This window comes from Archocentrus centrarchus, unplaced genomic scaffold (genome assembly GCF_007364275.1).
Source record: "Archocentrus centrarchus isolate MPI-CPG fArcCen1 unplaced genomic scaffold, fArcCen1 scaffold_26_ctg1, whole genome shotgun sequence".
NCBI lineage: Eukaryota > Metazoa > Chordata > Actinopteri > Cichliformes > Cichlidae > Archocentrus > Archocentrus centrarchus.
The window spans coordinates 1,192,727-1,220,259 of record NW_022060256.1 but is presented as its reverse complement, the minus strand read 5'-3'; the positions used below and the strand labels follow the sequence as shown (position 1 = coordinate 1,220,259).

At 41.4% G+C, this 27,533-nt stretch overlaps 1 protein-coding gene across 1 annotated transcript in view; it reads left to right on the top strand.

Moving 5' to 3' along the window:
• abca2 (ATP-binding cassette, sub-family A (ABC1), member 2) overlaps window positions 1-27,533 on the top strand; it is a 104,936-nt gene that overhangs the window by 65,695 nt on the left and 11,708 nt on the right. Inside the window, 19 exon segments of the mRNA XM_030723442.1 lie at window positions 867-1,063; window positions 1,336-1,509; window positions 2,869-3,065; window positions 5,389-5,509; window positions 5,670-5,960; window positions 7,039-7,260; window positions 14,996-15,098; window positions 18,964-19,226; window positions 19,229-19,288; window positions 19,692-19,905; window positions 21,043-21,068; window positions 21,071-21,147; window positions 21,232-21,343; window positions 21,454-21,514; window positions 22,028-22,202; window positions 22,311-22,426; window positions 25,361-25,508; window positions 25,702-25,825; window positions 26,940-27,072. Coding sequence (XP_030579302.1) covers window positions 867-1,063; window positions 1,336-1,509; window positions 2,869-3,065; window positions 5,389-5,509; window positions 5,670-5,960; window positions 7,039-7,260; window positions 14,996-15,098; window positions 18,964-19,226; window positions 19,229-19,288; window positions 19,692-19,905; window positions 21,043-21,068; window positions 21,071-21,147; window positions 21,232-21,343; window positions 21,454-21,514; window positions 22,028-22,202; window positions 22,311-22,426; window positions 25,361-25,508; window positions 25,702-25,825; window positions 26,940-27,072 — 2,814 coding nt within the window.

Sequence of the window (27,533 nt, the reverse complement as noted above, 5' to 3'; positions counted from 1 at the left end):
CTTGCAATGCTGCATTTTTTTGTGTGTTATATTTTTTTTTTTTTTTGTTGAGTGTTTTTCTTTTGTTTCTTTTGTTTTAGTGACTTCCTTCTTCAACATCTCTTTAAAACTTTGTTTTGCCAAACAATAACAGCTGCCTCATTTATGGGTCTCAATACTACATAGACTAGCAAAAAATAATAGAAATTCACTCACCTCAACTAGAGGACAGACTGCTTGGATGGGATGTACCAGGAGGGCATATCTATCTATCTGTCCGTCCGACAATATGAAAAATCGGGTCATTACATAAAATTAAGCCTATGTGATTGAAAAGAATGGATTTCAGTTTAACAGTGTCACTGTACACTGTACACAAATACTCTGTAAGCACACTCCAGTTCTCATATCCAGTTTTTATAACTGTAATTGAATGACACACTAACACATTTATTCACTTCCACCAGTCAGCGGTAAAGTATCACCCTTTCCTGTAAACGACACCTGTGTTAGAAGCTGATGACAGTTTCACGTCACGTGCTGTGCAGTCATTCAGACAGAAATGGACATTGTGTTTTTGTATTGCAAGTCTACAAAAGTACAATGTAGACTTGTACTGCAGAGCTCCCCATTGAGGGGGAACCCACCAATGATGCAGTGGGCTTAGGAGGTTTGGGGGAGCCACAGGGTGAGGTGGGACCCTCAGTGGAAGTTGAGCTAATTAATCAAGTGCTTGACCCTGAGCCGGAGCCAATCCTCCCTAAAATCCTCCTGATCTGTCGGCTCAGTGAGGAGTGATGAAGGACTGTCTGCTGTAGTAGAGCATTGAAACAGTGTCACAACAGGTGATAAATTGCTTTGCTCTGTGTTTGTGTACACACGTCCAGAATGATTGTTGACCTGGAGTTATCTAACAAGCGTCACAGCTTGGTGCAGACGTTGTCTGGTGGGATGAAGAGGAAGCTGTCCGTGGCCATTGCCTTTGTTGGCGGCTCCAGGGCCGTCATCTTAGACGAACCCACTGCAGGGGTGGATCCGTACGCCCGCCGAGCCATCTGGGATCTCATCCTCAAGTACAAACAGGGTGAGTGATTCCTCAGTACCATGCAGAGTTTGCAATCCAGAGCAGGACTGGAGGAAGGACCTTTCACTGGCCCAGCATCAAATTTGAGTCCCAACCCCACCCCTATTGCAGAGGATAAGGCAGCCTGGGGAAAAACATTTTGCATACTTAAAGAAAACTACTTTTTAGACTTGGAAACATGATATGCATGCAGTAATTTAAATTTCATCAAAGATGATCAAATATTATTCAGTCTGATTAGATTTTTTGTGTGTGTTGCCTCTCTGCCTCAGGCCGCACAATTCTGCTCTCCACCCACCACATGGATGAAGCTGACCTTCTGGGAGATCGCATCGCCATTATCTCGCATGGGAAACTCAAATGCTGTGGCTCCCCACTCTTTCTCAAGAGCACCTATGGAGATGGATACAAGCTGACATTGGTCAAAAAGCAGAGTGAAGGCCGAGGTGTGTGTGTGTGTGTGTGTGTGTGTGTGTGTGTGTGTGTGTGTGTGTGTGTGTGTGTGTGTGTGTGTGTGTGTGTGTGTGTGAGCTGTTCATGTTTCTAAATGGCTTTTGTTTTCATTTCTCCCACCCGTGAGGCTGTTACAGATTTACAGGCTGTTACAGATGTTTGTCAAAGCAACTTAATGTTACATCTTGTCATGATTTATATTTATGCATTGAGCTACATAGAAATGCAATTATATACATTTTATTTCTGCTGAGTTATGTTTCTCATTTTGGTTTACTTTGACATGAGGTCCCATCGTGGGCAGAAGAAGCAAATATGTGACTTTTTTTTTCCCTACATTTTGCTGAAACTGCACAAAAGGAAGTAATTACTTGCATACTGTTTTGATCTGCTAATCATAAATGTCCATACAACAATCACATGGATAATCTGATTCTGAAGAAAATAACTAAAATTATTGTTTATGAGACTTTTGTCATAAGGAGCACCAATTTTTAACTACACAAAGCAGGAGAAGGCAGTTAGTGGTTTTATGGGTTTTTAATGTGATTAAGAAATGGCACTTAACCTCTTAACATCCACTGAGTAACTGGTGAACCACTCAAGGGTAGGCTGAGGGTTAAGTTGGATTTTAGCCTCAAGCTAAACAAACATAGTTTCTGAAAGAAGATGTTAACTTTTAAAGTGTCTGGCATTCACTTTGGCCTTACAGATTACAAACACGGGCAGATTGCCAGCATGCTGGGATGTCGGAGACATCTGCACCATGATTTATTTCTCCAAGTGAGGATAGAAGATAATGAATCATACAGACATGAGTCACTAAGGGTTTTGGCAGACAATTTATTGCAAATCACAGAAGTTTAATATTGAAAAGCATGCATTATTTTGCACCTGATACGTGTGTGATAATTGTTCTTCATCTGGAAGACTAAGAAACCTTGAGCCAGAGCTGCTTGTAGGTTTATTAGAAAGGCAAATCAAGACCATTGTTTGCAGAAGAGTTAGATCTACGTAATATGAATTTTGTGGAAATGTCAGGAAAGAAAAAAACACATCTTGTATTTTCACCACAACTGGTGTCAAAAATTTGGAAATTCACATCTAAACATGAACTTTGCAAATAATCCTGCAGACTGATAGAATTAAAGTAGAGTACAGAGTTTTGTAAAATTATATTTCTCCCACTGCGCAGCACAGATACATCCCTCATTCTTCATGCTTGTGTTACATCCCGTGACGGTCACAGTATAAAACGTATATTAACTAATTGTTAACCAGTAATTTCTTTTTAATAACTTCCCTGTCATTCTTTTTTCTTTTCTTCTTTTTTTTTGTCCTTCATCCTTAAGGCCAGGGTAGCCAGCTGCAGCCTCCTTCATCTCTGTCTCCGTCCTCCTCTCTGTCGCCTTGCTCAGAGGCTCGGGTCACCCAGTTTATTCGACAGTTTGTGGCGTCCTGCCTGCTGGTGTCTGACTCTAACACTGAGCTGTCCTACGTGCTGCCCTCTGAGGCCGTCAAGAAGGGCTGCTTTGAGAGGCTGTTCCAGGTACACAAACAAACAAACACAAAAAACACTCCTTTTTTGTCTTCTGTTAGAAGATAAACTGACATCTTCTCTGGTAGGTTTACTTTAATAGCATTCTGTATAACTGTCAGGCTGATATGGTGGTTCAGTCCTCATGACAGGCTGTTATTTGTAGCCAGTGCATTCTCATAGTGATAGCTTAGCTGCATCTACTGACAGTCTGTGACAGTGTTTCATGCATTTTTTTTTTATTTGCAGGTTTCTCAATGGGGCATTATAATATGTAGCTATACCAGCACCACTAATTCAGTCTTTTGACAAAATTACAATTTGCATTAAGTGAATTTTCATAATGATAATAACCCGAGTCTGGTTAATTCCACTGGCCACAGTGCAGCCAACTGTCCCACCGATGATGATGGTCCAAAAAGTGGCCTCTTTATAGGGTTTAAGTCAAAATCCAAAAAGTTGAGTCTTCTTCCTTGTTCTAAAATGAACAAGATGCAAATGATTCCTTTTAAGAGGAGACACTTGCATACAACAGGCAGGAGGCCTGCAAATATTATTCCAATCTGGAAAACATCTGCCCACAAACTGCCTTTATTCTTCCCAGTGTGCAGTTTATGGTACAGACTATTCCTGTTACCAATATTAGAATCCACAGATCCCAGGTTGTCACTTGGTATAAAGCAAGAGCCGGAGCATAAATTGCAAATCCAGTGATCTGGAATGCCTGAATAAGAGTGCTACATGTTCCCAGCAGGTGGGCTGCTTTGTTAAAATGCAGCTCCAGATACTGAAAAGTGCTGGTGATGGTCAGCCTGTAGAAGACCTCAGATGTCAACACCTGTGTCAGAAAATAGGCAATGCAAACATGGTTTATGACGGCTCCGTAACGGTACATCTCCGCTGGCAGGGATTGCACTATGATGGATGACAGGATGCTGGCAGTCAGGGATAGGGGAGGCAAGCAGAGTGCTGAGCTTTCAGCCTCTGGTCACAAAGTCCCAGGTATTAGGTTGGCTTCTTCTGATCCTGGCATATTATAAGTGAATGCCAGCAGACACCAGCATCATGAACGCAAGCACAGATATTCCACACTTATTGTTTCATTTTTTATTTATTTTTTTCTCTTATGTAAACATGTCCTGGAATGTTCTATCAAGTCAAAATGATGAGGTTCAAAGGACTGACTCAAATTGTGCAGAGATTTAAGTGTTTGTTTTTGATAATTTGTTACAATTATAAATAAGGAGAGTTTAAATAGACCTTTGACAAATAGCAGGCAATGAAGTATAATTACTGTTTGTTCATTAGAATGTCGATAATAATAATCCATTGTGTATGATTATAAAACAGGGAATGCAGAAAAACAGACAGAAGACTTAAACTAAAACACTAGGAAACAAGACGCAGACTGAATATACTTAACAGGAAAATATACTAAAAACAACAAAACACAGAACAAGACACAGGAACATAGGAAGGCCACTTTATGATCACAGTGATAGTCATAAAGCGATGGCTTATTCTCTTCTTGGAAGCAGCCAAGAGGAGAATCCATCATGTCAAAAAGCTCAAATAATCTCAAACTTGTTTCTTGAACGTGAAATGGCAGCCTCAGTCACCAGGTCTCAGTTCAGTAGAGCACCTTTGGGATTGTAGTCGAATGGGAAATTCATATTATGGATGGGCAGCTGTCAAATCTGCACAACTACATGATGCTATCATGTCAATATGGACCAAACGCTTTAAATAAGGCTTCGAGCACTTTGTTGAATTTATATCAAGAAGAATTAAAGCATTTCTTAAGGTAAAAGGGGTCCAATCCAGTGTTATCAGGGTGTATGCACTAAAGTGTCTGCTTATTATTTCATGAGAGAATTTCAGGCTTTTGGAAAAGGACTGGACTGGACATTTTCAGGCCAACACCAAATGACCTTTAGTAGTACTACTACACATTGAAATACCTCTCCTATTAGTTCCAGTTGGTTGTTTTTCATAAAAATTACTAGTGGGGTGCCATTACAGAAATCTACTTTCTACCTTCAACACAGATTCATCTGTTTAAAAAGAAGTGTAACATGATTATAAAAGAAAAGGGTGTTTAGAAAATCATATCATATCAATCATATCACTAAACTAGCAAGTATTGCAACTCTCACACAACCATTGTATTCCATTGTAGTTTTAGTACCATGCAAGTGTTTCTTGAACTTGTTTAGATTTTAATCCTTCAAAGAGACGTCTCTGTAGAATTGGAAACAACTATATTTTGCAACAAGAAGAAGAAGACGGAGTCCTTCACTGATTTGTCGTTCTGTCCTGTTCTGTGTGCCTCCAGGCTTTAGAGCAGAGCTTGGACACCCTGGCATTGACTAGCTTTGGGGTGATGGACACCACCTTAGAGGAGGTCTTTCTCAAAGTGTCTGAGGAGGACCAGTCTCTGGAAAACAGTGATGCTGGTGAGAACACGTTTCTTCTCACTGTTTTAAGCTTCCATAAACGAGTCCTAAACTATGATGTATATCTTCAAAATCTGTACTTTTAACCATTTGGTTTGAGCTCATCTGTTGGCACATGGCTGAGATGATAACGTTTTCCCCACCCCCTGTCTCTGAGCAGACATGAAGGGTTCACCAGGGGGGAGCTCTGTGGTGAAATCATCAGTAGGTTCAGGAGGTTTCGGGGGGCCACAGAGTGAGACAGGACCCCCAGTGGAGAATGAAAAGCCGGAGGTGGAACTAAGCAATCTGATGAAGTGCTCCTCATTGAGCCAGAGCCAGTCCTCCCTAAAGTCCTCCTCATCTGTCGGCTCGGTGAGAGGTGATGAAGGAGGACTTTATACAGACTTCTATGGCGATTACTGTCCGCTCTTTGACAACAGGCAGGAGGCTGACTCTGCCAGCCTGACGGGTAAGACAACAGGACACGAGATGTGTTCATATTCTTTGCCATAAACTGTTCATTAATCTACACATAAACTGATAAGATGGGTTTTTGGGGGAAATTTTGCTGATTTGTTAAAAAAACAAAACAACAACAAAAAAAAAACAACAATATTAAATATTTACAAAAGTATCCTGCAACTTTTCCCAGACAAATGATGGTCTGGTGCATCATTTTGGCTTTAATCATCCTTAAGATGTATCTAGAACTTGGTGGTTTCAGACCACATGTGGCAAAAGGAATTTGTTGAACATGCTTTAGAAAGGCACAGCCCTGCGAATGTAACTATCTGTAATTCACACTGCATTGGAAGATCTGTCAAATTATAGGAACGTAGGAATGTAGCCAAGTAAAGAAAGGTCTTTGCAGGAAACGTGCTCCAGAGTGCAGCTATCTGAGACTGGCACCGTGACTGAGAATGTTCAGCCAAAGCAAAGACAGAATATCTGTGGAGGGACATAAAGACGGCAGTTCACAGGCGCGTCCGTCCATTCTAACAGTTTAAGAGAATCTACCAGGAAGACAAAGCTTCTAGAGATTTTTTTCAAGAGGACTTGAAGCTGAAAATTCTACCACAGGAGTTGAATACTTTTGTAAATGGGAGATTAAACTGTTTGATTTTATAATAAACATACAATAAATGATCACTCTCATCATGAGTTAGATTTTAGATGTGCCCATTAGAAAGGAAATGTAGAAAACAGGATGCTGTTTGCACTTGTTGAATGAACTCATGAATCTACTGGCTTGTTTCGTGCCTAAAGCACGAAACAAGCCAGTAGATTATTTTGTGATTATTTTGTGACTTGCCATGTTGCAGTATTGAATATGTTGTTTTTTAGATCTCTCGTCTAAACAAAATTTTTTCTTCACACTTCTTGAAAAAGAAATGTGAAGTATAGTGATGGCCAAAATGGTGTGACAAAAGCCATTCACTGCAGAATGGCTTTTGTCTACAGAATCATTCAGACAGGCCCTGTAACTGCTGTACGTTTCCAAATTTTGTCAGTTTGTCTTATTCACATGTCGTCTTCTTCATCTTTAGGGGATGCAGAGAACCCCTCATCCCTAGAACCAGAGGTCCTGGAAGGCCAAGGCACATTCAAGTTGGAGGGCTGGTGGTTGAAACTGAGTCAATTTCATGGCCTTATTGTCAAGAGGTTCCACTGTGCTAAGAGAAACACCAAAGGTCTCTTCTCTCAGATCCTCCTGCCTGCCTTCTTTGTGTGTGTGGCCATGACCGTAGCCTTATCGGTGCCTGAGATTGGTGAGATTTTACTTGTCTTTCAGTAGATTTTTATGCTGCCTGTCACAATAATGGCCATTACTGTTGTCCTGCCTTACCAAGAAGATAGGCACTATTGCAGAAGTGGTCCTTATTCTGTTGAAAACAGTTCAATAGTTGCATATTGGTGGTGGCTATAGCTCAGGAGGTAGTGCAAGTCATCTGCTAATCGGAAGGTTGGTGGTTTGATTCCTGGCTGCTCCAGTCTGCATGCCAAAGTATCCTTGGGCAAGATACTGAACCCCAAGTGGCTCTTTGATGTGATCACTGGAGTGTGAATGTTAGAAAGCATTTAGGTATGGAAAAAAGTGCTTATATGTGAATAGGTGAATGAGTCTAAAGTGCTTTGAGTGCACAAGTAGACTAGAAAAGTGCTACATAAAAACCAGTCCATTAGCCATTGGTGAATGCAGTTTTGTACAGAGCTTTTCATAATTTACTGGTCACTTTATTAGGTACATCTTGTTCAGAGGTCTTTATTAGATAAACCTGTAGATGGCAAGGTCCAGTTTTATTTACTTGTACTCTTCTGACTTCCGGTATCATAGTACCTGTTTGCCTTGTTTGTCCCACTCTGCTGTAGTGCTGTTTTCACCTTGTATCAGTGATGTATTAGCTGCCTTAGTTTATGATCGGCTGACGGTGTTATCAATCCAATCCTCAATAACGGGCCAAGATCCCTCGTCCTCCTCTGTCAGCATTTCCCATCCTATGCTGCCAGTAGCTGGATTTCCATCTCACGTCCTCAGTGGTGCCCTCCTGGGTCCACCCAGACCACGGAGCAGGAGAGGGAGAAGAGCGGGTGTCCAGGTGAAGCTCAGACTGTTCTGGAAGTGGGGACAGGCTGGTACACGACGTCAAGCGTTTCTGATGTGCACGGACAGTTTCCATGGAGAGGAATTTTTTCTTCCACATCCTTGGTTGGAAGTGCAGGCCTGGGTTTATGAGGCCACATTTTCTATGAAGGTAAATATGTTGCAATATGTTGTAGAAAAAATTTGAACTTGAATTTTGAAATCTTCAGTTGTAAAAATTTTTCATACACATTTGTTTTTAATTTAACAAATATGTAGGTTTATATTTACACAAATATTCTGAGAGCTACAGACTCGTACTTAAAATTTTGATTACATTTGTTTTTTACTACTAACAACCACAGATCTGTGAATACAATCTCTCAATCTGAACTGAAGAAGCCACTTAGGTAAGAGGTGAAACGTCTTCAAAAATTTAAGAAGTCCAGTCGCCTTTTTTCAAGCTCTTGAGACTCCCATGACCTGGATTACTGCATGACCTGGAGAATCTACACTGACAATCTCTCAAATCAGTGACTACAACTGCTCAATTGCGCCCTCTCAAGTCACAAATTTGTGCACTTTGACTTTTGTAACACTTCTTGTGGGAAATGTATTGCAAAAAAACAAAAACAAAAAAGGCTGATAGAGGTCAGCCAATCAGAAAGCAGAAGGCCAAGAGGTCTCATTCCCTGTTGTCGTCTGTCTGTCATGCTGGATTCAGAGCCACCAGGCACAGGGAGCCATGATAAGTTTCCCTCAAAGCTTCATTTTAGTACGTTAGTACTGTGATTAACAAGTAAATCAGTGCAGACACAAGAAGCACCTGATTCCTCATTAGCTGCAGCAGCAAAAATAAAAGTGAATGAGCATTTTGTTTATGGCTGACAGTGTTAGCTAACGAACTATCCAGGATAAGTACACTGATCACTGTGTTGCTGTGACATTAGTTTTAGCCCAGATATGTGACAGACATTCAGTCCACATGCCAGCAGGGCCTCAGTTTGTGCCACTGTTGACAGTAACACAGGACTGTTAGTTCACCTCTGAGCCACAGGACTGACACTCAGGGACATAAGTACATTACCCTGTAAATGACACAAAGCCAAAGTCTTCCTCAGTACCTTCATGCTGAATGAAACTATGCCAGATTTTACATTATTCAGTTTAAATATAGAACACCCAGGAGTCAACTCGGGGCACTTTGTATTTTTTTAAACTAACTTAATCTTGCTAAGCAGCTTTTCCCAGTTGATGAACAGGGTTGTTAAAACTTTATTGAACCTTTTAAAAGAAAAAATACAAAATGCTAAAACACAAACATAAACAATCATAATCTGTCAGTTACATGGTTATTCATATTTTCTAAGGTTTTATTATAGTAAATTGCAGTTTGCCTTTCTTTTAATTTCCAGACTGAAAGTGCGCTGTGATATACACATTCTGATTTTATGTATATTAAACATTCAGATACTATATGTTATTGGAAAGTTCAATAAAATGTATTAATTGTCCAATTTTTATGTTATTTTCCCAGGTTTTTGAGGACCTATTTCATGCTGCTGTCCACACATTCGGTGCAGTGGATGTACTTGATGAAAGACCACACAGCAGGTGAGGCTTTGCTCAGTTTCCAAACTGAGCTACTCTGTCACAGTGTACCAGAGGTCGTGTGTGTGCTGTTTCTGTTTTTGTTGTAATGGGTTGGGGGATGCGAGTTGGAAGAACACTCCTCTCTTCTTATTTGTTAGTTTGTATATCCTCAGTTCCTTTCCTCACTTCCTCTCCATACAATCCCAGTCACTCAATCTCAGGTCAGTCCCTGAACTCAACTGATAAAGGCTTTAAGAACATAACTGACAGAAATTAACTGGTCATTAGAGGTCAACATGTTTTTTTTTTGTTTGTTTTTTTTAAAGGTAAACCTTGAAAAAAGTAAATAAACGACTACTGGTAGTCAGTTTGTTATTCATTATACTGTATTATAATCAAAGTTATGAGAAGTGAATGTCATCCATTTTTGTTTGCATTATAAGTGGCAGTATTATCCACAGAAAATGACAAACCCTCTGCTCCAAGGCCCAGTTTCCCGTATAGGGATTATGTATAATCCTGGACTAAATACTTTTTCCTATTTTGGTCTTCATTGACTTTTTCATTTTAGTCTAGGACCGTGCTTAATCTATGACTGTGAAACCGGCTGCACGAGTCTTATTTAGGTTGTAAAAATCTCTTCCTACTGATGTCAGTGTTAAATTTGAGATGTCTTGTTACATTATGGGAACAAGTGGACCCAAATAAACCAAAGGGATAGGGTTAAATTTCCATCCATCCTCTTTCACTTATCCTGTTCAGGGTTTTGGGGGGGGGTGGAGCCTATCCCATCTGACATACTGTAGGGCGAGAGGAGGGTACACTCTGTACAGGTTGCCAGCCTGTCGCAAGGCTAACACAGAGAGACAGACAACCATTCACACCTATGGGCAATTTAGAGTGACCAGTTAACCTCACAATTGGCATGTCTTTGGACTGTGGGAGGAAACCAGAGTACATAGAGGAAACCCACGCAGACACAGGAAGAACATGCAAACTCCACATAGTGAGGTGGAATCGAACCCAGGCCTTCTAGATGTTATTCCAGCTGTGAGGCAGCAGTGCTAACCAACACGCCACCGTGCTGCCCATGTTTAAATTTATTATTTTAAACCTATTCCTTTGGTTTATTTTAAAACTAAGCCTCCGGATGTGAATTAAGGGCAGCAGGTGGATTGAGGAGCAGGAGAATGCAGGATGAGCTGGTGGAACAGTTGGAGTAAAGGGGTACAGGGAGTGGAGCTTAGAAGGCAGTGGACAGTGGGCAAGCGGGCAGGTCCTGGGACATGAAACATGAATGTGTCAGTGGTGGTCAGTAGATGGCTGCTGAGCAAGCTGGGCGACACTTGCTGAGGAACAATGAGAACCATGGTTAGTACAGTGAAAGTGGGTCTCTATCAGACCAAATTTGTTATCATACTCTGTTATCATACTTCATACACTCAACACAAGTATGATAATAAACACCTAAAATAATGTAAATATATAAATAATTTGTTTTTCACTTCTACAGGTCCAGTGATGGTGGAAGATGGTTTGACTTCCAGTGACAGAATATAAAGACAAAGACAGGAACCTGGAAACGTGTTGTTTAAATAAAGTGTTACTATGAAATGTGCTTTAAGCTGTGGAAAATCTTTCTTTAAACTGTCCATGGAAAGATGAAATAAAGGTGTAGAAGTGTGTACCATGTGTGTAACGTGGTAACAAAATTTAGTGTTGGTTTAAAGTAATGGAGTCACATGAGATATAAACTATTAATACCTAAGAACAAATGAAAATAGAAAATAAACACAAACAAATAAAAGTAGTGCTTTTTAATTTTTAAACTGTAACTGTAATATCTGGCATGGAGCAACATTAAATAGAAGAGGTTGGAGCACTTGTTTTGATACATTTTAAATAGTTATGTAAAATAAGTAGCTTATCCGTTGAAATCAAATTGTTATAGATTCCTTTTAGCACAGTAAAAATAAGGGTAAATTAGCATGTAGGTAGAGTATGGAAGGAAGACTGGTTTTGTGTAATTTGAAATGTAATATACTTACAGTATGTCCCTCAGTGACAGTCCTGTGATTCAGAGTGAGAGCTCAGAGGTGAACTTACAGTTCATTTTTACTGCCAGCACTGGGACAATGCTTCTTTTTCAACACATTATTTTCAGGTTAAATGGCCCTCCTTACATACTCGCCATAATACGCAATGGTTTACTCTCATCTATAAGACCCTTTTGGGTTATTCACCTTCATACCTGTGTCAGTTACTTCAACTGGGGTCTGTTACAAGATATAACATCCGTTCTTCACAATATTTACTGTTAAAGACGCCGAGGACCAAGTGTCTTGCTTTTGCTGCTCCGAGTGACTGGAACTTGTTTCAGAAAACAATGAGACTATGTTTGTTTTCAGTTTCAGTTTTGTTTCCAGTTCCCATTTTTAAGAGTCATTTGAAAATCCTTTTTTAAGGATGTCTGTAGATGTTTTATTACTTAGTGTGGTTACTGTGATTTTATGATTATCATTTGTTGTGTTTTATGTATTGTTTGATTCTACCTGTTCCCTTCCCTTCAAAATGCTTTGCCTTTTGCCAGGCAGCAGTTGTAAATAACAAATTGTTCTTAATCTGTTTGCCTGGTTAAATAAAAAAAAAAGGCCCTGCTGGTATGTGGAAAATATGTCAAATATCTGAGCTAAAACTGTCATGGCAGCATATTGATCAGTGTATTTATGCTGGATAGCTATTTAGCTAACACTGTGAGTGATGGCCAAAATGCTTATTCACTTTTATTTTTGCTGCTGCAACTACTAATGAGGAATCAGGTATTTCTGGCATCTGCATTTAGTTACTCATTAATCACAGTACTAATATACTGCAACAAAGCTTTGAAGGAAGCTTATCATGGCTCTTTAAAACAAGTATGAAAAATTTTTATAAGTGAAAATTTTGAAGCACAATGTAAAAATTTTCTACAAGTTCTCACATTTTGCAACATATTCTACCTTCATAGTTTTCATCCAAACTGTCCAGTTGTTTGGCCTCTCATCCCCTCAGTGAGTGGAGTTCATGATGGTCACGGATCAAATGCTTAGGGTCATTTCTGCTGATGATCGGACTTCTACCTCGCTTAGCCCGATCAGTAGCTAATAAAATGGTCAAGTCCTTTCTTTTTTTTTTTTTAAAGAATGCTATCATTCACCCAAAGCAACCCCCCCCCCAAAAAAAAACAAAATAAACAAACAAACAAACAAACAAAACCCTAAGCGTGTCCCTTCTCTTAGCAGCTACAGACCAATCTGAAGATTACCATTTCTACCACATCTCTTAGCTATGGTGTGCCACAAGGTTCTGTTCTGGGGCCCTTACTCTTTCTGTTATATCTGTTCCCTCTTCAGCACATTTCAAGCAATTTTAAAGACATCTCTAATCACTGTTATGCAGTTGACATTCATTTGTATATGTCTTTTAAGCCCCAAGATGTTTGTAAGCTACAGGTCCTGCCTAGGTGCTTAGACCCTATTAAAAGTTGTGTGACTCACAACTTTGATCAACTACTTGTTGGTGCCTCTGTCAGATTTGTGTCTAAGGTAATGGAAACTCTTGATCCACTTGCTACATTTGCCATAACCAAGTTATGCAGAAGAGCATCTGTGAAGAGGCAACCTTGAAGCAGATGGGCTACACCAGCAGACGACCACAAGGGTGCCACACCTGTCAGCTAAGAGCAGGAAACAGGCTATAGTTTGCATAGGTTCACAATTGGACTGTTAAAGCTTTGCCTAGTCTGATGAGATGGTATTGTTAGAATTTTGCATAACAGACATGAGGGTATGGATCTATCCTGCCTTCAGGTTCAGGTTGTTGGAGGTAGTGTAATGGTATGGGGAAACTTTACTGGCACACTTTGGGCCCTGTAATATCAAATGATTGTCATTTAAATACCACTACCTGAATATTGGTGCTGACCATATCCACCCCTTTATGTCCAGAGTGTACCCATCTTCTGATGGCTGCTTTTAGCAGGATAATGTGTCATATCACAAAGCTCAAATCATCTCAAACTGGTTTCTTGAACATGACACTTAGTTCACTGTAGGCAAATTAAAACAGAGTCAACAGATGGCAGTACAATAGAGAACATTTGGGATGTGGTAGAACAGAGCTCTGGAACAGGAGATTTACATCATGGATGTGCAGTTGACAAATCTGCAGCAACTGCCATTATGTCAGTAAGGGCCAAAGTCTCTGATTAATTCTTCCAGCACTCTGTTGAGCCAAATAGAATTAAGGTATTGTTGAAGCCAAGAGGGGGTACAACCCAGTGCTAGCAAGGTGTACCTAATATAGTGACCAGTGAGTCTACATTTATTTATAAAATAGTTTAAGATATGAGTATTGCCAATCGTAAAAGACATATTCAGAGAAGTAGTAGAATAAATTAAAAAATAACTTCTTATTAACCGACTAATCATTTGCATTTCCTCCTAAGCTCTGCATTTTAAAAAGCTCGCAGCCATGTTTTCAAACTGATGTTGACCAGTCCTGCAATGTTGTTTGGTACAGTCAAAATGCAAAAAGTCAGTTTAGTTTTTTGATATTATGTGGTTGAAATGTGGTTAAAATCCATTAAGGTGGCCTTTGCTGTTTAAGAGGCTTTTTATTATATTAAATATTAAGTTGTAAATTTGTGTTACATTTCAGTTTAATAGGACTCACATTGCCTTTCAACTGTATAGCTTTTTGGTCTTAATATTTGTGCTACCATGCATCCATCTAGGATTATTTTTTTGTGACGAATTTCCTCATCATATCTAGTTAAGGTATCATGTATATTTTATACAGGTAGTTCTAGCTCATAGCAAATTAAGAAAAGATAAAATGATACACAGTTATACACAGTATTGCACCAGTGCAGTGCTATATACCAAATTTGGTGTTAATGCAGTCAAAATATAAAGATGATGTTACTTCAGTGTTATTCATGCTGTCTAAATTAGCAAAAAGTCTGTCATGGCAAACAGTCCAATGAATGTTTTTGATGGACACAGTGAGCTAGGCTTGCAGTATATAATTTCCAAAATTGAATCTTTGGGCCTTACAGGTCTAATATGTAAAAAAAAAACATAAAGAGGTTGCTATTGTTTCTCAATAACATGTTTGAATCATAGCCTATAAAAGAAAAATATGTGCTGTGAGGAACTCTGATTCCTCTTTCTCAGTTTGGACTAAGGTCAGACAATGTGGTATTACGCAGTGTGATATTATAAGTATAATAAATGTTATACAAAGATCCTTAACTGGTGGATTAACATTTGTTGTGTATTGCTTTACAGGAGATTTGCCACCTCTGATCTTGTCCCCATCTCAGTATCATAACTACACCCAACCGAGAGGCAACTTCATCCCCTATGCCAATGAAGACAGACCCCAGTACAGGTATCATGATTTACTGTTTTGCTGTTTATTTTGAGAAAGGTTGTTCATACCTGATAATTTGATAATCAGATAAATGGAATGAAAAACTCGGGTGTGGGAGGAGTTCGGTGAGGCCATGGAAAAAGACTTTGGGAAGGCGTCGAAGCGATTCTAGCAAACCGTCAAGCGACTCAGGAGGGGAAGGTGGTACTCTACTCACACAGTCTATAGTGCGAGTGGGGTGCTGCCTGACTTCAACTGAGGCTATAGTCAGGCAGTGGAAGGAATACTTCAAGGACCTCCTTAATCCCACTGACGCCTTCTGTAGTGGAAGCAGAGTCTGGGGATGAGGGGGATGATTCGCCCATCACTGGGGGTGAGGTCACTGAGGTGGTTAAACAACTCCGTGGTGGCAGGGCTCCTGGAGTGGATGAGATTCGCCCTGAGTTCCTGAAGTCTCTGGATGTTGTAGGGCTGTCTTGGTTGACGTGCCTCTGTAACATCGCGTGGAGATCTGGGGCAGTCCCACTGGATTGGCAGACCGGGGTGGTGGTCCCCATCTTTAAGAGGGGAGACTGGAGGGTTTGCTCCAACTATTGGGGGATCACACTCCTAAGCCTCCTGGTAAGGTCTAGGCAAGGTGCTGAAAAGGAGGGTCCATCCGTTAGTCGAACCTTGGATTCAAGAGGAACAATGCAGTTTTTGTTCTGGTTGCTGAATGCTGGACCAGCTTTTCATCCTCTTGAGAATATTCGAGTGTGCGTCGGAGTTTGCCCATCCATTCTACGTGTTTTGTGGACTTGGAGAAGGCATTCAGTCGCACCCCTCGGGGTATCCTGTGGGAGGTGGACAGGATAGGAAGGGACCCTATGCTACAGACATGTACGTGCAGAAGCTTCCTACGTTGACTGATCTCCTATCCATGGAGGCATTGTTCGAGATAAGGCCCCCAAGTAAGTGAATGGGTCCGTGTGCTCCAGTGCTTGAGTACCAATGGTTATTGCCACTTGAGGTTGGTTATGGTAGAAGGACATCTGTAAGGTGAGAGTTTTGGAGACATTGACCAGGAGTCCAAGTCTATGATAGGCTTCCTGTAAGAACACAATGATCCTTTGGAGGCCCACTGTAGACAAGGAGACACCGGCACCACCATCGGCATACTGGAGCTCCACCATGATAATGGATTGGGTCTTTGTACTGGCAGAGAGGCGTTGAAGGTTGAAGATGTTTCCTTTGAGCCTGTAGCGAATGTGTAGTCCATCAGTGCTTTTGATGGCATTTCTAGAGAGGAGGGTGATGGCAACAAGGTAAATGTTAAAGAGTACAGGAGCAAGAACTTTTTCACTCCCATAGAAACTTGAGGCAGGAGAGGTTTCACCTCTGAAAAGGATCTTTGCCCACATGCCTTCATGAAACTGGCGGAGGATGTCAGGAACATTGGCATCCAAGCTTGATCAGGAACATCCAAGCTTTTGCAGCAAACTCCAGAGGAGTGAGCAATTGATGGTGTCAGACGCCTTTGTAACATCAATAAAGGCGAAGATCCTATCAATGCTGCCTCTATGCACAAAAACCAGCTTGAGAATCAGGGAGAATGCACTAAGCGATGATGTGTCTGTGGAGCATGATGCGTGCAAAAATCTTGCCAGCAAAATCCAAGAGGGTGATACCACGGCTATTGTCACATGTGGAGTGATCTCCCTTCTTTTTGTAAATGTTATGATCATGGAGTGCTTCCAGGTTCCTGGGATCTTGCCCTAATGTCAGCAGTAGGAGAAGAAGCCAGTGAGTTTGACAAGGGGGTAGGGACCCCTGTACTTGAAGGCCACATTTCCAAAGACTGGGTTCCAGTGCCGGTGCCAGTATTTGAACCGTTAAGTGTTTTTTTCCAGCGTGAACGTACTCGGTGCTCGGCCAAAAAACGGGTTCAGCTTGGGCCCCACAAGCTAGCTGGTCTCGAACCAGAACGCGTGACAAAAGTGGCAGAAGGGTGCGACTCTTACATCTCAAGGTAAAGCTTTCTACCGCTATTTCACTGCATGGTGTGTATTACATGAAAAAAGCGATGCGATTTTCACGGCTGTGAATTAGGTTGGGCTCTAAGGCTGAACTTGCTGATTTGTATCAGTTCATAACAAAGATAAAAGGACGCGACTTGTGTACTTGTACTTGTCATCTTGCTCATAATCGCTGTCTGTTCACCTCTGTGCTGCACACAGATGCTACAGTAGTTGTTTGGAATGTAAAATGTGTTAACAGCACAAGAAAGGGGAGCGTGTTCTCCCACGTTTGTGCCCTTCGGCTTCGTGTCCAGACGAGGACCCGCCCACACTCATACGTAAAGGAGCAGTTCACAGAAACGCGGTGGATATGCAGGCTCGTTCTTAAGCGTTTTGCCGGTTCATTGAAACTGACAGCAGCACTGGCATGAGCACCAGCACCTCAGCGGTGGAAAAGTACTGTAGCAGTAGATTCTCAAGGGATGCTGTCTTCTCCAGGTGCTTAGTTGTTTTCAGAGATTCCATGGTATGACGTAACAGGTGATATGACAATGGATGAGGGGAGACTGAGACAATAAATACACAGGAGGGCGATAAAGGAAAGAGGAGAAAGCTGGGGAGAATGAGACACTGATGAACTAAATCATGGGAGATGAGACAACGAAAGCAAAACTAAAAGCAAAGCATAAGGAATACAAACTCTCGAAGTAAAACAGGAAGAGTGATAACTAAACAGGTAAGACAGATGATTTAAACACAAGAGACTTGACACAAGAGGGAGGAACACAAAAGGAGAAACATATAGGGAGAACTAAACTCTAAACAAACTAAGCATACTAAAGAGAAAACACATGAAACAATATAAACATCAAACAACCAACAATAGAATAAATAAACAAAGTTCAAAAGCTCAAAAATGCTGGGAAACTAATCCAGGACTACAACTGATTTCAGTTGGAAGGAACATCAAGTCAGGGACTATGTTTTGGAAAAATGGAGTTCAGCCTTCGGTGGCTGGGAATCAATACCAAGACATACCAAGATTTTCTGGTGGCACGTTGTGACCCATCTGTATATCCATAATGAAAGCAATTAGGGTGTCATAAAGAAACTGTAACTAAAATGGAATATGTTTCTGTATATCTTACATTGTCAAGTTGCCTGAACTTTCAGTGAGACCACAGAGCTTTCCCTTGATTTAGTGTCTGATATTTTGTATAAAACGCGTGTGCTGTTTATACTTGCCACCACCCTCCCACAAGATGGTGTGTGCCAGTCATCCATCCAACCATCCATCCATTCATCATCTTCCCCTTATGCAATTACGGGTCGTGGATGTACTCATTCAAAGAATCTTAAATATTACTCAGTGGAGTTCTGTCACCTCGATCTCTAGCAGTGCTGAAGTTAAAGTTCAACTGAAGCAGAAGTCTGATCGGTCTAAAAATACAGGGGCTGTGGCTCAGGAGATAGAGCTGGTCATCTACTAATCAGAACATTGGTGGTTCAATTCCTGGCTGCTCCAGTCTGCGTGCCAAAGTATCCTTGGGCAAGATGCTGAACCCCAAGTTGCTCTCTGATGCAACCATTGGAGGATGAATGTGTGTGAATGTTAGATAGAAAGTACTTTGAAATAGAAAACAGTGCTTGTATGAATGCATGTGTGAATGGGTAAATGCAAATGTGTTGTATAAAGAGCTATAAGTGCTCAGTTAGAGTAGAAAAGTGCTATAGAAGAACTAGTCCATTTACTTGAGGGGTTTACCCTTTAAACACTGAAATAAGCTGTTATTTTAATCAAAATCATTGTGCACTGCAGTGCTCACATCAACATTGACAGTGGAATAGAAAGGAATGTCACTGTAACATCTTTGGTCTACTCTCAGGAATAAGCTCTCACCAGATGCCAGCCCACAGAAGATCATCAACACCCTCCGTCTGCCCTCGGGTGTCGGTGCTACTTGTATCCTCAAAACCCCCTTCAACAGCACCCTGGACCAGCTGGCCCGGACCCTCAACCCCAGTGCCAACAATTCCAAGACCCTGGCTGCCAAATACTTTGATTCTATGTGTCTGGATTCATTCACCCAAGGGGTCCCCCTCTCCAACTTTGTTCCCCCACCACCTTCACCGGCACCTTCAGATGACCCAGACCCTCGTTTGAGGATGGGCTGTGGAACTTTACAGTCGCTCCTCCGACCACAGTCCATAGTAAGTCCATCATATTTTGCTTCCATAACATATTTCTCTATGTTGTAACTGTGTAAGAAAATGCTTTAGATTGAATTTGATCTCATCAATATAGGCTCCATACCTCTTAATGAAAAAGATGAAAGGCAATGAAAAAGGTGAAAACAAAACGAGAAATATTTGCACATGTATTTTTTCTTAAATCCCATTGGCGTCTAAATAACTAATACTGTCCAACAATGTAATTTGGTGTTCTGGAAAGATGCCTGCATTTCACTTTGGTCCTGGCTCATCAGGAGAGCTAATGAAACTGAAATATTGCTAACATTATTTATTCCACCTGTGCTTTTCATGCTATGACAAGTCCAAATGTGCTACAAAAAAGGTCAATTGAATTAATTATGGCTCTTTCATATTTGCTTAGAGCCTGTTACATCGCCACCCACGTTCCCCTTGTCCATTCATGAGCCAGTTCGCTGCACCTGCTCTATGCAGGGGACAGGCTTCTCCTGCCCCAGTGGGGTAGGAGGACACCCCCCCCTCATGAAGGTGGTGACTGGTGACATCCTAGTGGACATCACAGGCCGGAATGTCTCTGAATATCTGCTCTTCACATCAGACAGAGTGCGGCTGCACAGGTAGGAATGCTGCTGGAGCAATACTAAAGAACCACAGAATAGAAATAGTGACAAAACACTGCAGATCGTTGTTTTGGCTTTTCAGTGTAGAATCTAAAAATACCACAAAATACCAATTCTGTCTGGATCACCTTAACTAATATTGAATTGTAAAGGCTGCAGTGATTTAGTGGTATGGGCTCGCTACTGGGACCTCCTCAAACTAATAGAAAGCCTAAGACAGAAAAAGGAGCTGCAACACCCCTCATAGAACACAGCAGGCATCAACTGCAGTGGATATGACAGTGATTGAGAAATAATATGAAATGGAGGAGCTGGGGAGGAGGTGGGTTTCAAAAGCTTCTCGCAAAGGCAGCAGTAACTATATTATGAGATTTGCCAATAGAGTATGCAGAAGAGTATTAACTGAGGCATCAGCTGATGTGTGCTGGCAAAGATTCCAGCTGTGGACTCGTGGGGTTCTTAGTCTTTCTCAGAATCTTAAAAATTTCAGAATCATAAAAGTCACAAAATCACTTCAAAATCTTTAACAGCACTGTTGTCTTTTAAAATTAAAGTCAATATGAAGGGTACTTTCAAACAAAACATTTTCTCAAATGGAGACTTATTGTTTTCTCAACATTATACAAGTCGTAAGTAACAATTATGTTCACTATGTATTAATCTGACCATTATATCATTTAGTAAAAAGACAAAGTTGGCATCTTTTTCCTGTCGATCAACTAATCAGTTTTGCAGGTATAACAAAAAAAAAAAAAAAACAATGGGAGAAAGTGATGTAAAAGAGTTCCAGTTGAAAAGTTTGGTTTTATTTATTATTGATTTATTTTCAATAACATTTAATATGTTTCACTTTAGTGTTTCTGATTTTCAAACATATTCTGTTAAAACTATCTTCTACTCAACTAATACAGACTCTACTCACCCTAAACAGTACTGTGCAAAAGCCACCCCTCATTTCTTTATATTTTGTCAGAAAAATGTGAAATACTGTAGTTGCAGTGACAGAAACAATATGGAATTATATAACCATGTATGTCTCTTACACTCGAACACCCTTATTCTAATTGTGCGCTGCCCTTTCACACTGCTGCAGTAGGCATTAACTGTTTTTTTTCTCAAATTATTTTGTTATAGATATGGTGGTTTAACAGTGGGAAACATTCAGAGTCAATCCCAGCATCTTTTGGGAGAAATCTACCACCAATGGTTCGCAAGATAGCAGTACGAAGATCAGCTCAGGTAAAGACAAACACGGAGACAATGAGTCTGAACTGGACAGATACAGTATGAAATACTGCTAACAGAGAAACTTATTGTGTCCAGGTTCTCTACAACAACAAAGGCTACCACAGCATGCCAACCTATCTGAATGTGCTCAACAATGCCATCCTGCGTGCTAATGTGCCTCCCTCCAAGGGCAATCCTGCTGCCTATGGTAAAGATAGGCTAAAATGGCTGACAATGTTGCTGAGTAAAGTTGTGTAATTGTGCTTGGTTATTTTCAACTGCACAAGTGAGATTGCTCTGTTTTAATTTGTTTGGCAGGAATCACACTAACAAACCACCCAATGAATCGAACCAGTGCCAGCCTTTCTTTGGACTACTTGTAAGTTTCTCAGCAGAAGCAGTAAAGGGAGTTCTTCCTCGTCACCGACACAGTGCTTGCTCGTGGGGATCCTCTGATCATTGGGGTTCCTCTGGCTTCACCTTACTATTTATCTGATAGATTCACATTTTTTCATGTAAACAAATGAGTCTTCTTCACACAAAAAAGCTAGTCGTGGACTTCCACAGTTCTGTGCTAGGACTGATACTTTTCACTTGGTTCTGCCAGAGGTCTCTTCCTGTTAAAAAGAGTTCTTCTAAAAGGGAGTGTTGCTCATAGGGGATTTCTGATTGTTGGTGTACTGTCTCAAACATTGTAGGGTCTTTGTCTTTAAATATAAAGCACCTTGGGCTACGTTTATTGCAAATTGGTGCTATATAAATAAAACTGAATTGAATACCTTACTGTATAAAGTGTTTTGAAACAACTCTTGCGAACTTGTACCGAATACTGCAAATTAAACTGAACTAGCTCTTCTCTTCTCCTCTCTTCTCCTTGTTCCTGTATATCCAGGCTCCAGGGGACAGATGTAGTGATTGCCATCTTCATTATAGTGGCCATGTCCTTTGTACCAGCCAGCTTTGTGGTTTTCCTAGTGGCAGAAAAATCCACAAAGGCCAAACACCTGCAGTTTGTCAGTGGTTGTGATCCAGTCATCTATTGGCTAGCTAACTATATTTGGGATATGGTGAGGAAGATGCAGTGCGTGTGTGATGTGACAAATTTGGATGTCTTTGTAAATGTTTTTGCATGTGTCCAGCTCCTAAATACATTTTCTCCTTTTATCTCTCTTCAGCTGAACTACCTGGTACCTGCTACGTGCTGTATTATTATTCTGTTTGTTTTTGACCTGCCGGCCTACACCTCCCCAACTAACTTCCCTGCTGTTCTCTCCCTCTTTCTTCTCTACGGGTAAGACATCTGACTGTACATACATCAGAGTATAGCATCAAGTCAGTTAAACTTCTGGGATATTGAGCTAGTCAGTTAAGTAGCAGAAGGGGCTGTTAATCAGTTTCTGCTGCTTTGGTGTTAATTAAATTAACAAGTGCACTAAAGAGGCAATAATGAGACAACCTCCCAAACAGGAAGGATTTTGTAGGTGGAGGCCACTGACATTTTTTCTATCCACATGTTTTTTCACTAGTTTTCCATTTGGCTAGGGTCAGTGTCACTAATGATGACATGAGACAATACCTGGACCCTACAGAGGCTGCACAGGTAGTCCAACTCCTCCAGGGTGGCCCCATCAATATGTACCATTGCCAGAAGGGTTGTTGTGTCTCCCAGCACAGTCTCAACAGCATGGCGGAGATACCAGGAGACAGGCAGTCAGTCTAGGACAGCTGGACAGGGCCGTAGAAGTTCCTTAACCCATCAGCAGGGCTGGTATCTATGCATTTGTGTAAAGAGCAACATGATGAATACTGCCAGAGCCCTACAAAATGACCACCAACAGAAACATATTTCACGAGGTTTACCTGAGGGTCCAATGTTCTCTAATGGGTGCTGTGCTCACTACCCAGCACTGTGGAGACCGATTGTCATTTGCCATAGAATACCAGAATTTTTCAGGACCACCACTGGCACCCTGTATTTTTCACAGATGAGAGCAGGTTCACGCTGACCACATGTGACAGACATGAAAGGGTCTGGAGAAGCCATGAGAGCATTATACTGCCTGTAACATTGTTTAGCATGACCGGTTTGGTGGTGGGTAAGTGATGGCCTGGAGAGGCATATCCATGGAGGGACGCACACTGACTGCCATTAGGTATCAGGATAAAATCCTTGGACCCATTGTCAGACCCTATGCTGATGCAGTGGATCCTGGGTTTGTCCTGTTGCACAACAATGCCCAGCCTCATATGCCGAGCATAAGTAGGCAGTTCCTGGAAAATAGAAGAATTGATACCATTGACTGCCCCCTCATTCACCTGACCTAAATCCAATAGAACACGAGTGGGACATTATGTTTCGGTTCATCCAACGCTGCCAAATTGCACCTCAGACTGTCTAGTAGCCCAATGATGCCCTGGTCCAGATCTGGGAGGAGATCTCCCAGGAAATTTGTCTCATCAGTAGCATGCCTTCACGTTGTCCGGCATGCCTTGACGTTGACAAGCATGCATACAAGCACGTGGGGCAAAGTGAGAGTGCTGTTGGTGACGCTTTCACTCTCCTGTGCTGTTGTGTAGCTTAATCTGTGTAGCTACGTCACAGCTTGTCATGTTTTAATCTTCATGTTGAATCACCTGTAGTATAATCACCTGTAATCACCCAGCTCACTTCCGAGTCACTGTCAGCATGGCTTCTTCTCCTGTCCCTCTTGCACTTTCCAGCTCAGTGTGTCAAATGTTTAGTTAATCCTCGTCCTCCTGTAGCAGTAATAGTACATGTAATAAATGTAACACATTTGTAGCCTTGGAGGCCAGGCTCAGTGAATTGGAGACCTGGCTCCACACCCTCGAAAATCATGTAGCTAGTCAGGCCCTTGTAGCTCTGGTTATATCAAGTGCCTGGCAAAGATTGAGCAAAGCCAACTGCCTGGGAAGCACAAAGTGTGGTATTACCAGCACACTCTTTACCATTGCATGATGTAGCCCCTAAAGGTCTGTGAAATCCCCATATCAACAGTTAACAAGATGGACAGCTTAGCCAATGGCTTCATCCATAAATGGCTAGGTCTGCCCCATTGCTTTTCAGATACAAGCCTGTTTGTCCAAAACATGCTACAGCTTCCCCTCAAGCCCATCAGCCTAGAGTACAAACAAGAGAAGGCATGGTTGGTACTGGAAATGAAGGACTTGGCAGACCCGCTTATAAGAAATGCACCTGAGCAGACATCTGTAGGACACCACAATCCAGGATCAGCTTTCTGCTAAGGGCGACCCATGACACACTCCCACACCCCAGTCTTACCCAGTGGTTCAGAGATGAGATCAGCTGTCCCCTGTGTGTTAAGCTCAAGGCAAGCCTCCAGTACATTCTATTGGGGTGCAAAGTGGCACAGGGCCACTTCAGGTGGAGCCACAATCAAGCTCTTGCCAAGCTAGCTGAGGTCCTGGAGAGGTGCAGGGTGGCAGCAAACTATGCACCAGCAACCATGAAGCCTGCACTAATAGACTGTTATGTCTGGAAGCATGCTCTGTCTTCCTACAGGGGAAAGAAATCATGGAAAAGAGTGGCAGATGGCGACAGACCTCAGCCCTCTGACCAGATATCATGTGGTCTGCAGTGGAGAAGAGGGCTCTCTTCATTGAGCTTACCATCCCCTGGGAAGAGGGCATGGCAGCAGCACATGAATGGAAGTACCTCAAGTGCACTGAGCTGGCAGCTGAATGCCAAGAGGCTTGCTGGAAAGCCAGAGTTTACCCCGTGGAGGTTGGGTGTCATGGATTTGTGGGGAGGGGTAGCAGGGGCGAGTCTGTGAAAAGTCTTAAAAGAGCTGGGGGGGGGAGTCTGAGAGAGTGAGCTACTGGCTATGGTTGAGGAGGAAAGATAAGAGTTAGGGTCCTACACCCTAATAAAGGCAGCTGTAGGGGGTGGTGAGGAGATGTCCCCATCCATACCACTTTCCTCTGCACCCAGAGATGTACCGGTGCAGGTAGCAAACATCAGTGAACAACAGCACTAGCTGACCACCCTGCAGCTAACCCCCCTGCAAGGCACTGGTGGAGGTGCAACATGCCTAAAACGCCAAGGCAGGAACACCTTACCTGACCTTAATGATCCAGTACTTGCTTAAATGTAAATTTGATCTTTTTTGTTTAACCTGAAAACACATAGCAAGTCCTCTCTAGTTTCTTTTGTTCTCGAAAGTCTTGCTTTTTCCCCCCTTTCCAGGTGGTCAATCACTCCCATAATGTATCCAGCATCCTTCTGGTTTGAGGTTCCCAGTACAGCCTACGTGTTCCTCATAGTCATCAACCTCTTCATAGGCATCACTGCAACAGTTGCAACCTTCCTTCTCCAGCTCTTTGAACATGACAAGGTCAGTTGAACTCTTATCGTCTCAGATACGGCAATGCCAAACATTTTGTGTGTCAAAGGCAAATGGCATAAGTTGTTTCCCACTCTACAGCACGAGTAAAGACATATTGGAATAAATACTGCAAAATGGAAAAGTATCCAACTTGGCCTTTGCTTCTTTCTGCATTTCTTTCACTATTTTTTTTCTTCTCCAGGATCTGAAAAAAGTCAACAGTTACCTGAAGTCCTGTTTCCTCATCTTCCCCAACTACAACCTGGGCCACGGCCTGATGGAGATGGCCTACAATGAGTACATCAATGAATACTACGCTAAAATAGGTACACTCATAATCAATCTGCCTGAAAGCGCAGTCAATTCAATTCAATTTTATTTATATCGGCCAAATCACAACAAACAGTCACCTCAAGGTGCTTCATATTGTAAGGTAAAGACCCTGCAATAATTACATATTCCAGATTTAAGTATCAGTCCAGCACTTTACATTACTGTAAAGCTGAGCGGAGATCTTGAACTACTACTATTCTGAGTGCTTGAACAGAAGATAGCTTGTTTATTTATTTATTTTTTAAATGTACAGTAAATCATTTGAGGTTATTTAAGAAAAAAAAGAAATATACATTGATTAGTGTGTAATTAAATCTTCCAACAAATTGATGCATTCTCATAAACTTAGAATTAATCCATTAAAATACATTGGAGTAGGCGCCGTTTAGTGGAATCTGCCATGTTGCCCCTGCAATATAAATACAGTTCCACCTAATTGCATTTTATGTATGTGGCTAGAGACTGGCCACATCTGTAGTACACCTTATAGATTACTTTTAACTTAAAGAATAGTTCTCTCTCATTATGTCTCTCTCCCCTCCCTCATTTCCACCTCATCCTCTTCCTCCTCACCTTGAGCCTCATCTCTTAAACTGAAGCCGGGGGTCTAACACACAAAAATGTGGATAAATATGCTTATTTATTCCTGATATTAATTGAATTACTTTTTGTCATTAGATTAGCTTGTTGTCCATCTCTGGACAGCTGACAACAAGCCAGATGAACAACAACAGCAGCTGATTATAAGCTATATTATGCCAGTTAATGTTAGGCTAAAGTGTCCTAAAAATCACCACCCCAAATACACCTTACATCTTGCATGTAGTACAGTGCACCATGGGGTGTACGCACCTATACACTTAATATCTCCTTTACAAGCACATAGCACAACACAAGAGAGCCGGAGCCTCACTTCAAGACTCAGCACAAAAGGTCTAATAATAAATACTTGGAACTCTCTGTCTGTTAATTAGAGCTGAGAAATCCTCTTTGAATGCAAGAGGTGACATTTCTCCAAGAACCTAAAAGCAGTCCATTTGCACTCTACAAAGAACGTAAGGGTACATAAGGGTGCTCATAACACATTGTTGTAATTATGTGCTTCAGGCCAGTTTGACAAGATGAAATCTCCATTTGAGTGGGACATTGTGACTCGAGGACTCGTTGCAATGACAGTTGAAGGCTTTGTTGGCTTCCTTATCACCATCCTCTGCCAGTACAACTTCCTGAGGAAACCCCCGTGAGTGTTATATGTTTTTATCTGATTGTTGTGGGATGTTTTACTGGATGCACACCATTTAGTTGTGCAGACACTGCTACATTGAATAGACCTCCAGTTAAAGAGTCTGACTGAGGACTGATCATAAAAACTGTATCTACAATATAAACAGGAGGTTCCAGCACCAAGATGCTAAAAAGAAAAACAAAATTTTAGATAAAGTATTAAAAAATCTGCAACATTTATTCAGTTTTCACCAATTGTATTGCTGGTTAGCAGTAATACTCAGCTGGTATTTTAGCTTATGATCCATCATTAAAGCACAACTAACCTTGAATGACTTGACAGTTAAAAAACGAGAGAGCTGATGAGCTTAACTGAGCCTGCACTTTCACTAAAGCAGCTTTTCGGATTGTTTAAAACCTTTTTTTTTTTTTTTTGTCATTTTCATTTGGACTTTGCATACACAACCTGTAGGAAGT